Source organism: Varanus komodoensis, unplaced genomic scaffold (assembly GCF_004798865.1).
Source record: "Varanus komodoensis strain SLA01 unplaced genomic scaffold, ASM479886v1 scaffold25, whole genome shotgun sequence".
NCBI classification, from domain to species: domain Eukaryota; kingdom Metazoa; phylum Chordata; class Lepidosauria; order Squamata; family Varanidae; genus Varanus; species Varanus komodoensis.
In genome coordinates, this window is record NW_025335661.1 from 9,116,803 (window position 1) to 9,131,299 (window position 14,497).

General features: G+C 38.5%; 1 protein-coding gene across 4 annotated transcripts in view; it reads right to left on the reverse strand.

Annotated features, from left to right (window-relative positions):
• The window catches only part of TRIP12 (thyroid hormone receptor interactor 12), a 102,412-nt gene that overhangs the window by 42,383 nt on the left and 45,532 nt on the right, over positions 1-14,497 (reverse strand). For all 4 annotated transcript variants that reach the window (XM_044432922.1, XM_044432920.1, XM_044432919.1 and 1 more), the window contains 5 exons: positions 13,260-13,343; positions 12,828-12,923; positions 11,410-11,558; positions 2,744-2,779; positions 2,314-2,409 (listed from right to left, as the gene is read on the reverse strand). In XM_044432922.1, the coding sequence (XP_044288857.1) occupies positions 2,314-2,409; positions 2,744-2,779; positions 11,410-11,558; positions 12,828-12,923; positions 13,260-13,343 (461 nt within the window). The remainder of the gene's footprint in view (positions 1-2,313; positions 2,410-2,743; positions 2,780-11,409; positions 11,559-12,827; positions 12,924-13,259; positions 13,344-14,497) is intronic.

The following is a 14,497-nucleotide window of genomic DNA, read 5'->3' on the forward strand; positions in this document are numbered from 1 at the left end:
GCAGACCTCAGAGTTCTCTTCAACACCACCACCACCACATGATCTCACAGGTTTGAAATCTGCTCATGCCTGACTCAGAAGAATTGACACAGAATCCCAGGGGCACAAAACACTATCCCTGGAATCATTAAGAAAATTATTGTCATTAATGACATTTGAATCCCTGTACCTCCAATTTAAGAGTATACAAAAGGACTTTTATCTAACATTTATAATATAGAAGTAGAAGGAACCTTTATTGTCATAACAATACAAATTTGCATAAATCCACACAGTCCCACAGACATCCTTGAGACACAGCATTAATAATGGGCACTAGACCAACTCATAACAATCTCCCACAGAAAGGCAGCTGTTCTTTCTGCTATGCCAGCCAACTCTGTAGATAGGACAAATTGGACTTTTTCCTTATCTGACCTAGCTCTCATACTGATCAGAGCTGAACCTAAATAATTGGTGCACAACTCCTCAAAAAGTGAGCAGTCCAAAAGCAAGTGTGATAACAGATTTGGCATTGCATCTTGCCAAAGACTACTCCCTAAGCTATTGTGGCCCTTGAAGAATGGCAAAAGATACGGTTATTTGTCCTATTCTGAATGAAATATGTAGGTGCAGAGGAGAACACATTTTACTGGCAACACTCAGCTCCTGGAATCTATATCCAAGATACTCATTTTAATCATTTAGAAAGCTTGCTTTTGACTTAAAAAACCTAATTGATCAGGGTCTATACTCCACAGCTTTGATTTCTTAAAAAGTGAGGAGATCCATATTGGAAGTATGGAGGTCTTGACACAAGATATTTGGAATATAATTTAGCAAGAAATGACTGTCAACACACAGAGTTTAAAAATAGTATGGGAAATCAGACTACAATGCCAAATAAACAGTAGCAGCTAGAACAAACTAAAACTACCAAGACCATCTCAACAGGTGGCCCTAACTCTAATTAAGCCATCAGATAAATGCCTCCTTGTTCATACAATACTGAAGGGAACATGATGGTGTTCCAATGTTATTCTATATGTGGTGGGTGGGACTCTGCCGGATCTGGACCATTTGGAGTTAATTCAGATATTATCACTCACATTATTATTTGAGCCCTCTTTGGCCCTTCTCTCTCCTATGGATAATTTACAGTTTGTCACATGGGGAGCCAATCCTGTTTTTGTTGCTTAGAAATAAAACAAAATTGGAAAATAAGTACTGTCATACAAGGCAAGGCTGGTTGTCCAACATCTGGAAAACTATACTCTCAAAGACATTAACCCACTATGGCAGAGTTTTGATGGGGGGAGTAAGGACAAATATTTTATGATTCCAGTTTATTTTGTTTATCTAGAAGGGAACATTGACCCACAAACAACTGTCATCTCAAAGGTCATTCTGGAGGGATTTAATTAAGTGACTAGCGCTATAAATACATTCCTGTTCAACTGTTAAAGAATAGAAAAGTGTTCTTGTTTGTTTCAACTGTAGATCATCATTTTGTCTGTTGATGACAAATATTTTGTACTATAAACAACTAAAAAAAGTCATTCATTTATTAAAAAAACACACATATATGCCATCCTACCGGTTCAGCTATAACTAAATCAAGCAGCCAGAAAAAAAGCTAAACTGACACCAGACAATCCCCCTCCAGTTTTTCACAACACACAATGCCTCTTGTGCAGGGAGGAAAGAAGGGCCATATCAAAATTGTGCATAAGGCCTAGAGAAATTATGTGTGGGTGCTGTTAGGCAATTGCTAGCAGAAGAGTGATTGCCAGGTTAAAAAGCCTCAGTTTGGAAGTATGAAATGTATACCAGGTAGTATTTGCATATTTGCATTTCATAATTCTCAAAATTGGTTTTGATTACTGCTTTTCAAAAAAAAGTTTCCATTTGAGCTAATTAGATGATAGTTTAATGATGTTTCCTACACCAACTGGATTTTCATGGGGCTTCCACTGCTTCACAAGGGTATATAGCCCTTTTGCTTATCTGAAAAGACACTTGCAATATCTAACCACAGCAGTGCCTTTATTTATCAATTTAATACTACTTTTAGGCCATCTTTTACAGTAGAATCTCTAATAGGAACCAGAAGAAGTCTACCAAGCAAGGTGGTGTTTGGTTTGGTTTACAGCCAATGTACACTAAGGTACAGGCATGACAATGCAACTTCCCATCAGCCCAACTGGAGGCTGCAGATTCAAATTGGCACTGGCAGGCACTCCATGGAAATGGAGTTACTCATAATTTCCAGCTACTCCTAGTGAATGGGGCCAACACAAAGCCTTCAGTTGCAACAAATTCTACATTGATTACCTTTTCCAAAAAAACAGGAATTGCATCTACCACGACAGCAGATGATCTGGGAAGTGCTTCCATCATATAGGTTAAGGCTCGGCAAGCATGATTCATCTAGAAAGACAACATAAGAACATAAGGGCAGCCCTCCTGGATCACACCAAAATTTTATCTAGTCTAGTATTTTGCTTCCCAGAATGGTCAACCTAATGTTCCCAAGATGCTCTCAAGCAAAACACATGAGCAACAGTGCTCTGTTGCTGATATCCTCAAGCAAGTGGTAGTCAAAGCAATATTGCCTCTGATCCTGGAGGTTACATACAGCCAGCCACTGGTAAATAGCCAGTGACAAATAACTACCATTATTATCCAGAACATATGGATTAGAAAGGCTTGCTTTAAGATTTACCTGAAGCTGCATTTAACCAAGTGTGTATGAAATACTTACAATGTCAAAGTTGTGCTCCATCTGCAGCAATGTTATCTATAAACAATACAAAATAATTAGTCATTTCTCAGTTTACAAAAAGACTTTTGTTTCTAGAAATTTATAAGCCTGAGAGTTCAATGTCCATTGCTTTAGGAGACTGCAAGCTGGATTTTATAAAGTTGTTTTGTTCACAAAAGCATACAAGCCAAAACAGTTACTGTTTTCAATCTTCAAGTGAGTCAAAATCCAAGACCCTGCCTAAGAATAAGATTTAAGAGTTTAAAAGGGTAAAATTCTACCCTGTTCATCCTGTTAAGTTTGGGAAGGAGCTTGGGCAATGCGTTGTTGCAGGAACTTGGATGATTCAAGAGAAACCTGGCAAGTATTAAGAGGCACTCACATCTTGCCTGTTCAAGGCATGGAAGGTACAAGAACAATGCTACATGATTTATTATCCCACTTTTGCATTATTCAGTTGAACATGCATGTGCAACTGCTTGAAATCAACCATAAATATGAAATTGCACACTGAATAGAAGATGCAGATGTCCTGCTCTCTCTCTCACATCTGATTTTAACTGAGTCTCAAAATATCTACTAATGGAAGGCTTGATTACTGTTGGAACTTAACACTTCTAAGGCAACTGAAAGTGAACACAGACACTAGGTGTTCATTGAGAACAAGCTCTGACCTTGAAGTGACAGCATGCTCTTTAGAAAGTGCTACAGTTTGTGCAGAAATGAAAGCTGCCTCTATACATGTAGGATTGAAAGCTCTTTATAATATTGTGCTGGGGGCTTTTCTGGCTTCTAGTGGCCTTCTGGGAAGAGTTCAAAATGCCTAAATTGGCCTTACCACACCTGATGCCCTCCAGATGTCTTGGCCTACTTCATGCATCAGACCTAGCCAGTATGACCAATAGTCAGGTATGATGGCAACCACAGTCCAAAACATTTTAAGAGAAACATACTGGAGTACCAATATACCACACTGGCTCTTGGTTTAGACTTTAGATAACTGAAAAGGTCTTTACAATATTATAAAGAGCTTGCAGTTCTTATGTCATACTGCAAGTTTCCAGTATAAGCATCCATCAAAAAGAACCACTCATATATGAAGTCTAAACTAGTTGTATATATAGGAACTAGTTGTAAACCATCCAGAGACTTTTTTTTTAGTAATGAATGGCACAGCAGAAATTTAAATAAATAAATAAAATTTCTGATTCCTGTAACAATCAAATACAGCAATCATGCACTAATTGATCACAATAGTGCATGATTCCTGTAACAATCTCTGAACAGGATACATGGGTCATGCCCAATTTATCCTTAGAGCCCTTTGTGCATTAGCTACCCTAAGGGAGAAAGATCAAGACTTGCTCAAGGCCAAATACATCTGCTTTGTGGCTGAAGAAGAATGTGAAAATAGCAATTAAATTCAGTATTCTACCATTATGTGTGTCCTCAAATTGATTCCCTGGTTGTCTGAAATGTCCAGTAACTAGATTCTTCATTTTCAGTTAAAATAATTAACATATTCTGGTTCCTTCTCCTAGCTGAGAAGATGAGCAAAAGCTGACCCAGCTGGTCTAGGACTCTGGGATACAAACAGTCAAGCTCCCAGAGAGCAAGCAAACAGAAGTTTGGCAGTGGAGGTCAAGGGGGAAGACCCTAACTTTTCTTATATTTTCCCCTCAGCCCTCCACCCTTTTCTTCCTTGTAACACATCCCATTTACTTGTAGGACTGTGCTGTTAACCTATAGGGAAGACAGGAGTAAGCGGCAGTTGTCACAACAGGCTCAGCAAGCTAGAATAAAAAAGGTAGCAGAAAGAATGGACCAAGAAACCTCTCTGGTAGTGGTAACCTACAATGCCTGTGCAATGTATGTTTTCCTGCCTGAGGGCAACATGGCCTACACATGCACTAAGTGCAAGCTAGTGGCCCTGACAGAAGAAAAGATGAAAGCACTAGAGCAGTGAGTGTCTACTTTCAACGTAATAAAAGATGAAGAGTTTTTAGCCAGAGCTGTGGAACTTTAACAGCTAAGAATAGTACAGAAGCTAGAAGTGCAACAGTAAGCTGAGGCAGAAGCAAGAATCCCGAGGGAAGGGAAAATAAGGAGGGAACTGCCTGGAAAAAGATGATAGTCAGGTGCAGAAGAACTAGAAGACACTGTGAGCCAGTGGAAACAGTGGAATTAGGGAAATGCTTTTGATTACTCAAGGATACAACTGAAGGGCAGCCTGCAGTGGAAAAACTGCAAGTTCTCCCGTGCAACACTGAACAAGAGGCTAATGGTCAACCAAACAGTGACAATGATACCAAGGCTTGAAAGACCAAGGAGATAAGAGTGTTACTTGTGGGAGACTCCCTTTTGTAAGGAATGGAGACACATGAATGTCAGGAAGACCCATGGATTCTGAGCGCTTGGTGGAAGGACGAGATTTAAATGCTTGTATGCTATCTCCCCAAAGCACAAATTAGTGATATAACTGTAACATTGCCAAGGCTCATGCAGCCAAATGACACGAATCCTTTCCTTCTTCTTCTTATTATTATTATTACATTTCTATACCACCCATAGACAAAGCTCTCTGGGCAGTTTACAACAGAGATACATGTTGGAACAAATGACACTGCCAAGCAGAGCTCTGAAGAAACCACATCAGACTTTGAATCTTTAGGAAGGAAAGTCCAGAACTTTCGTGCTCTGATAGTTTTCTCTTCAATCCTTCCAGGTCTTGCAAGAGGAAGAGACAGGGAAAGAAAAATACTCTAAGTGAATGCCTGGCTACAAAGGTGGTGCCAATGTCAGAGCTTTGGATTCTGGGACAATGGGCTACACTTCCTGGAAGATGAACTGCTGGCCAAGGATGGGTTGCATCTTACAAGGCCTAGAAAGAATGTGTTTGGCCACAGCATGAAGTTTATCAGGAGCATTTAAAACTGAATCCTACAGGGGAGGGAGAAGCACACCTGGGCCTAACAACATACAAAGGCTTATGCACTACAACAGAGAGAGGAGCTCCAACAGTGCCCAATAACAGGCTTCCAAAAAATGTGGGAAGAGTATAACTAGAGTATAAAGCATATTGTCTCTTATTTCTATGTACTAATGCCTGGAGTGTTGGAAACAAGCAGCATGAACTTGAATTCTTAATACAGGAGGTTGAACATGACCGGATAGGTATAACTGAAACTTGGTGGGATGACTTCCCATGACTGTAAGGGAGATGGAGTCATACTACACATTATAGATACGTTTCTCAGCACAGAAATACAGGAGGATGAACTTAGTAGCCCTATCTGAGGGCATCTGGATTAATATAAATGGAAAAAAAGAATAAAAGGAACACAGTGGTTGGTGTTTATTACCGACCACCCAGTCAAGAAGAAGATGAAGATGAAACTTTTGAAAAGCAAATTTCCAGTGTTTCAAGGAGGCATGATACTGTTGCTTTGGAGGTCTTTGATTTCCCTGATACCTGTTGGGAGACACAAAGGTGACCCCTCCAATAGATTCCTAAAATGTGTTGCTGATAACTTCCTCCAACAAAAAGTGGAGGAAGGAACAAGAGGAAAGGCTATCCTTGACTTGATACTAACAAACAGGAAAGCCCTAATGGACAACATGACAGTTATGGGAACTCTGGGGGAAAGTGACTGTGTCATACTTGAATTCTTGATTCTAAAGGACACAAAAGCCAAATGTAGCCAAACATGTACCCTGGATTTTACAAAGGCCTACTTTAATAAACTCAGAACAGTGATACGTAAAGTCTCATGGTAAGCGACTCTCAAGAGGGGCCCAAGGAGGGTGGGAAATTTTAAAAAAGAAAATTCTAAAGGCACAACTGCAAACAAATCCAGCAATGAAAAGGGGTAGAAGACAACAGAAGAAATCCATGTAGCTTAGAGATTATCTGAAAACAAAAAAGGATGGGTACAGGAAGTGGAAAGAAGGTTAGGCTACAAAGGAAGAATACAAACAGGTAGCACGGAATTGCAGGTATGGTGTTAGGAAGGCTAAAGCTAAGAATAAACTAAAGCTAGAGAGAGATGCTAAAAGCAACAAAAAACCCTTCTTCAGAAATGTCCAAAGTAAAAGACAGAAGAAAGAAATGGGGGTTCAGCTACTCAATGTGTATGGCAAAATGATAATAAAGAAAAGGCAGAAGTTCTCAATTTCTATTTTGGCTTAGTATTCTCTCAAAAGATCTATGACCTTCCTGAAGGGGCAGGATAAGCTGAAGGAGTAGGATGAAAGCTCATGATTGATGGTCAAAGATCATCTAACTGGGTTGAATGAGTTCAAATCTCCAAGACCCAATGAACTTCATCCTAGAATCATGAAGAAACTGGCAGAAGAACTCTCAAAACCACTGTCTATTATCTTGAAGAGATCACAGGGAAGTGCCAGATGACTGAAGAAAGGCTAATGTTGTCTCTTCAAGAAAGGAAAAAAAAGATGATCCTGAAAACTATAGACCAATCAGTCTGATATCAATCCCTGGAAAAAATTCTGGAGCAGATTATAAAACAGTCTGCAAACACCTTGAAAACAATGCATTTATTACTAGAAGTGAACATGGATTCCTCAAGAACAAATCCTGCCCGACTAATCTGATTTAAGTGTTTTGATTGGGTGACCTCCCTGATGTACTTTGGAAATGCTGTTGATATAACATACCTTGACTTCAGCCAAGCTTTTGCCAAAGTGCCCCTTGATGTCTCCTGATTAGCAAACTAGCAGAAAGTGGACTAGATGGAACAATAATCAGGTGGATCCACATTGGCTACAGAATCAGACCCAAAGTGTGCTCATCAATGGCACTTCCTCAAACTGGGAGAGGTAACATGTGGGGTACCACAAGGTTCAGTCCTGAGTCTAGTGCTCTTCAACATTTTTATTATTGTTTTGAATGAGGAAGTGCATAAAATGATTTTCAAATTTGCATATGACACAAACTAGATTGGATAGCTAATACCCTGGAAGACAGAAACAAGATTCAAGGTGATCTTGATAGGTTGGAGTGCTGGGCTGAAAACAACAGAGTGAAATTCAATAGAAACTAATGTCAAGTTCTGCACCTAGGAAAAAGAAACCAAGCACATCATTACAAGAAGTAATTACTTGGCTCAACAATACTTCAAGTGAGAGGATCTTGGAATTGTTACAGATCACAAGCTGAAGATGAGTCAACAAAGTGATGTGGCTGCAAAAAGGGCAAATGTTATTTTAAGCTCCATTAATAGAAGTATCACTTCCGATCAAGTACTAGTTCCCCCCTTTAAGCAACACTGGTTAGGCTTCATCTGGAGTACTGTGTCCACTTCTGGGCACCACAGTTTAAGAAAGATGCAGACAAGCTGGAAAAGGTTCAAAGGAGGGAAACAAGGATGATCTGAGGACTGGAACCACAGCCCTATGAGGTGAGATTGAAAGAACTGGGCATGTTTAGCCTCAAGAAGAGAAGACTGGGAGGAGATATGACTGAACTCTACAAGTATTTGAAAGAATGTCACAAAGAGGAAGGACAAGATCTCTTCTCAATCATTGCAAAGTGCAGGACATGGAATAATGGGGTCAAGTTACAGAAAGCCAGTTTCTAGCTAGATATCAGGATAAATTTCCCAAGCAGTATGACAGCGGAACCAATTATCTAGGGAGGCTGTGGGCTCTCCTGCACTATAGACATTAAAGATGCAACTGGACAGCCATCTGAAAGGCATGGTTTAACCTGGGAGTCCTGCACTGAACAAGGGATTGATGACCCTCTGGCCCCTTCCAACTCTACTGTTTTATGGTCTATCATGCTATTTTCACATAAGCAAACCCTCCGTATTATTTCCTGACAAAAAGAAAAATCTAAAAGATATAGGAAGTATAGCACAGTTTTTTTCTCTTAACTAGAATCCAAACAGTGTAAACAATTAGTTTATATTAGCATATTAGTTTTGCATAATTTAATTAAATAATTCCAATTTAAATTCTGCTTCTGTTTATTCTCTTTTGTCCTAATATGGGATCTACAAGTCTACTTGTACAATGCAATGTATCTGTGTCTTCCTAGCAGCTTTCTGCTTTGTGCCTAAATCTGCTCCAGGGCAGATCTCCACCAACCCATTGGAGGAGGTTTGTGAGCTGGAGGGGCATGCTGCAGGAGAGGGGAGATATTTGATCTGCCAGTGGCTTCTCTTCCGCTGGCTCAATCTGGTCCAACCCATAATATCCTATTCAATGTTAACCTGTGGTTTATTTAAAATATGGTTTATTGACCTATCCAGGGTTTTCCCGTGGATGACAGAAGAAACCACAATTTATCTTCTTATCCTTGACTTGTTTTTTTTGTTTGTTTTTTGCTTTGCTTTGTTTTGTTTTTTTACTGCATTGCCTACTCCCTCTCTGCAGCCCCAACCGCCTCTGCAATACTGATGTACTAGAATATACCGAGTAAAGAGGCTGGAATTTTTTTTACTGCTCTTGCCCACTGCCTCCATAGCATGGCAAACCAACTCAAGTACCCAGAATTTTGGGTTCATACAGAGCAAAAGGCCATGGTTTGAAGAACCCACAGTCCACAACACAATATGAACCCATGGGTTTTCTTTGTGGGCTGCTTGCAGTTAATCCATAGTTAATCCACTGTTTTGGGTGCACATTCTCGAGAGCTGCTGGCTGGTCCCCAAAAAAGGAGTTCGAAGAGGAAGGAGACACAAAGGAAGGTCTTGGAATGTGGGCTATTTTCAGACATTGAGATGAGAGAAGCAGAGATTCTTCTCTCAAGGCCAGAGTTGCCAGGTAGGCAGGCTGTCTCTGGGAATGATCAAGATGTACAGTTGGAGGTAGGAGGATCAGAACAGGGGAGTTTCTCAGAGACAGACAAGACTCTTGACCCCATGACATGTTGTCAGCACAGAACAGTGGCACAATTAGAGGATCGGCATGCAGAGAGAAAGTATGTTCATTTTCAGAAGACTCCTCCTGAAGGAGTGCTCATAAGGAGTGTTCCTGAAGGTAAATAATAGATTGGGTTCAACAAACCACTCTGTACACACTCAGGAGATTTATTCTGGGTGTTTGTGCATCTGGAAAATGCTTTGGTCAATAAAGAACATTTTGCAAGAAAAGTTTTTGGTTTTGAATGTGTAAAAGGAGTTTGCAAAAGTTCCAGTTTGCATGTAACACTAATTCACAATTCAACAATTAACCATATTAATTATGCGCAGACCACGTGAGTGTGTTAATTTGAACATAGCAGCCAAGTCCCACATTTTGTCCAATCATTATTTCAAATTTGGTAAATTTTGAGATTTCTTAACTTTGCATAAAGCTAACTGCAGTGACCATATATTAGTTCCTTATGTTTTAGTCAACTTTATGTAAGATAGTTGACTTTAATATACTCTATGTTCACTATGTAATTCAAAAGAAATAATGGATGTGATAGTATTTCATATTCTAAGCTCTTTCCTATAATAAACTTGAGTCCTCCTACCACCAGTAACTCTGAGCCAGAAGGGATTCCCACCACAAGTGATAGTAATTGCCTCTCTTTAGTGCATTTTCAATAGTTTGTTATTTCTTTTGCATGTTCATCCTACTTATTGGCCCTTGTGGGCTTTGAAAGCAGATTATATTCATTACATATGTGAAATTAAACACATTGTAAAATACAATAACAAATTCATGAAAAAAAGCAAAACAAAAAACAGACAAGTCAGAGCACTACCTTAAATGTGTTTCTATTCTCTAAAGTCTATCAGAAAAAAATCTTTATTGATTTTCTAAAACATTTCAACAGAATAAACATACCTCCTTTGAGAAGGACTTATCTATGATATTGCCACCAGAAAAGCTCTATTTTTAGTAGTAGATAGTATTTAAGAAACTATGCCTCATTTACAGAAATCAATCCACAGTAGAAAAAATGGTTGTACATATCTTAAAATACCCTAAACCCCAAGCAAATCCAGAAATTGAAAGCTTAATTCTACCCTCCCTATCATGCTAATATGAAACTGGTGGCATTCTCAACTAACTGATGTTCCCAAACTCTCTTCATGCCTAACCACATGTAAAGTATGTTACAGAAACCAAACCAGAAGTAACCATGCATGCATGACTGTGATATACTAAGCAAAATGAGAAAATGCTTATCAAATTTATGGAATCACTATCAGTTATCATCCAAAACATGAAATCCTAGCAGCCTGGATGGTAAAGATATTATAACCTAAATATGAATTTCATACTACAAATCTACTATTTACTAAAAATCAGGATAAACCAACTGAATTCTGGTTAAAGACTCCCTTCTATAGTAACTACAACTTACTTTGTAATAATACTATATATAAATAGTATTATTCCATCAGCAGTCAGCATATGTATACTGAAACAAAGTAAGGCCAATCAATTATCTATAAGGACCAACCACTTTAGCTTCTCACTGTCCCAGTTTGTAGATTCTATGTAATACATCCAAGTAATACCCAGAAAAAGAATATACATGCTATTTTTAAAAAGTGATTTTCTCCTTAGCCTTTAATAAGCCAACTGATGAAACCAACATATTTGTAGAGGCAGTGCAATTACTTTGCAACCAGTTGATCCTTCATGAACGCACAATGGAAAGAGTAGGTTACAAATTCAAATAAGTGTATATTGATCCTTACCAGAGCTGGCACAACACTCTTGACTGGAAATCCTCCCAATGTTTCTTCATTTCCCATGACCAACAACTGACACATTTCTATCACAGACTGTAACTGCTGGCTTTCATCAGTGGCTTGAAGCCCTTGTAGAAGTTGCTGAGCTTTAGAACCTAAAAAAATAGAGGATTTTAAAAGCATCAACCTTTTAAATGTTGGTTCATATTAAATCACGAAACTGACCAAAAGGACAATACATTTTCATTAGCTGTTTATCATACAGGTGAATGCAGGAGACTAATAATCCTTCATTTCTATATGAATCCCTGTCAGTGTTTAAATGTCACAGGACAGTAATTGTAAAATGCATGAGTCATATCAGGCAGTATTCAACAGGGTCTCAGCACTCCTGCTCATTCCATTGTTCATAAAGGACTCACTGCTTGTACAACAGGAGGCTAGCAGTTCTAAAAGCCCATGTAGTATAGTGGTTAAGAATGCAGGACTGGGACTCAGGAGGTCTGGATTCTAGGCCCCATTCAGCCATGGAGCTAACTTGGTAACTTTGGGCCAGTCATAGACTCTCAGCCCAACCTACCTCACAGATTTGTTGTTGTGAGGATAAGACTGAGAGGAAGAGGAGAATTAAGTCACCTTGAGTTCCTTGAAAGGAAAAAAGGTGGGATGTAAGTATAATAAATAAATAAAAGCCCAGATACTTGAAGAGTGACAGTGCAGGAAGAATGATCCTATACAAATCCAATACAGAAACAAACTCATGCCTGAAACACTGTGTTCCTTTTATACAGAACTATCATTAACATGAACATTGGCTATTGTGTAGCACAATAATGAAATAAATATCAACAACATATTGCATTTCTAAGTTGTCTCTCAGCCAAGGGGGATTAGAACACAAGGTAAATTGTATTTCTGCACTGTATAAGAACAGTAGCTCACTAGTAAGTTTTAAAAACATCATTATCATTGCAAAGTGGAGAATTTGATGTAAATCTAAGTTTAAGCCATGTGAAGCGTGCCTCATTTGCTTAAACCTGAGGACAAACAGACATAAAGACAATTTGCTAACTATACAGGTCTTACTACAGTATTAGAAAAGTTTAAAAACTTTAAATCCACTCGACCAGAGCAGTGCAATACTGTAGAAGTATTGTTAAATATGAAGCTTCTTTCTTCATCAAACTAGAAAAAAGTAGGTTGCTTAAAAAAAAGAAAAGAAAGATATCTAAATATTTAATCTATTTGTGTATAGTACAATAAACTGAACTTGTGATGATGAACAAATCTACAGATCTACAAATCTGAAGTCCAACTTGAGTTACAGGTACAAGATTCAATTAATATTAGAGTTTTTATTAGTAGTCCTACAGGAAATTAAAGTTCAGGGTTCTGAGATTTTAAAACATGCAAGTAAGCCTTACTAGCTCCACTTCCAATTGTCCGATGGAACAGCTGCGACATTCGAGGACCAAGAGGACCAAAAAGATGTGGAGGAAGTCCTCTAGCTTCCAACAGAGCTATATTCAAAGAAGTTAACATAATTGTGTGAAACAGAACCGATGATTCAGATAAAAGGCATTTTCAACATTGTAGGCTCATATTATTTGTGTATTTAAATCCTATGCTTGCACTCAATTTCACAGGAATTGGACAGACTTAAAGGGGATGGGGAAGTGGACTGAGAAGAAACTAAGTATTACATTACAATTCTGGAAAAGTATTGCTAGTTGAGCTGTACATCCTCCCACAAAAAGTAGAACATAGACAGGCATTAACTTCTTAGGGAAAAAGCAAAGGGCATTGAATATTTACAATTGCCATGAAATTAACATAATAGGCCTTTTATTTTGTACCTTGCAATCTCCCCATCTCAGAATCATCCGATTCACTTTCACCGGAGGTAGTCATGCCCACAGCCCCAGCAACTGAACTAGAAGCTATAGGAGAAAGAGAAAAAATAATGACACTATATTAGTAAGTCAAACTGTATACTTACTTGTCAACTCTCCCTGAAATCCTTCTTCCTAAGTAGTCAAACAAAAGTTTAGCGACTCCAGTAAGAATATGAAATGGCATACAAGAAGAGCAAGTTTATTTTTAGTCCTGACCCACACAGTATGGAAAGACTGCACTTAGACACACAAGGTCAGTTTAAACTTTCAGCCATGCATGTGATTGAAACCTCTTGAAATTTTACTAAATAGCAGTTCATTACAATAGAAGATCAAGGCATTATACCAATAGACATAAAACAAAATTATGAAGTGTTCATTAAATATAAAATTTATGAATGTTCCAAATTGGGACTTGTGAACAGGAGTTCATAACTGCACCCAACAGCAGGCTTCTCAGGCAAATCTGTATTAACTCAGCCTGTATGATTTAGACTGCTGCAGCAACTCTATACCTGCCAGAATCACAGCAGTGAGAGACAGAGAAAATACTTCCTACAGTCTCATGGCACAGAGAGGCATTTGTTCAGTTTGTTAGATACTTGCACACATTAAACATTATTAATAATACCATTCTGTGTGTGTTACTCAGAAGTAAGTCCACTGATTTCAATGGGCCTTGCTCCCTATGAAACTGTTTATAAATAACAAAGACTCCAGGAACTCATGGTACTGGCATCAGTCAAAGGAGCAAAAAGCCACAGCCAATTGAAATGTCACAGGGAACAAGAGCCAATAAGATGAAGCATTTATTTGGATTCAGCTATATTTCTGACCAAAGAGAAGCCAATAAATCTATGATCATGCACAAGATATACTAAACTGGAGATACTACAGATGTAATGCTGATTCCTTTTTAATCAAAGTGAAGGTATCAAGAGCCAGCCATAGTTTCTCTTGGGAACTATCCTGGCCACCACTTTAAAAACACTTATTTAACCACAGTTAATACTAGGTAGGATTGTTTTATCTAACATCAGAACAAAACATTGAATATCAGTAAGAGACTATGTATTTTCAGAAAGTGAATCTAGGTTAGTTTCCATCTAACAACTATAAAGTAGCCAATATTTGTTGAAGAAGAAACAGAAGTCCAATCCACAGGGTAGGTGAAAATAGTTGTTTTGATTTGAGTCAGG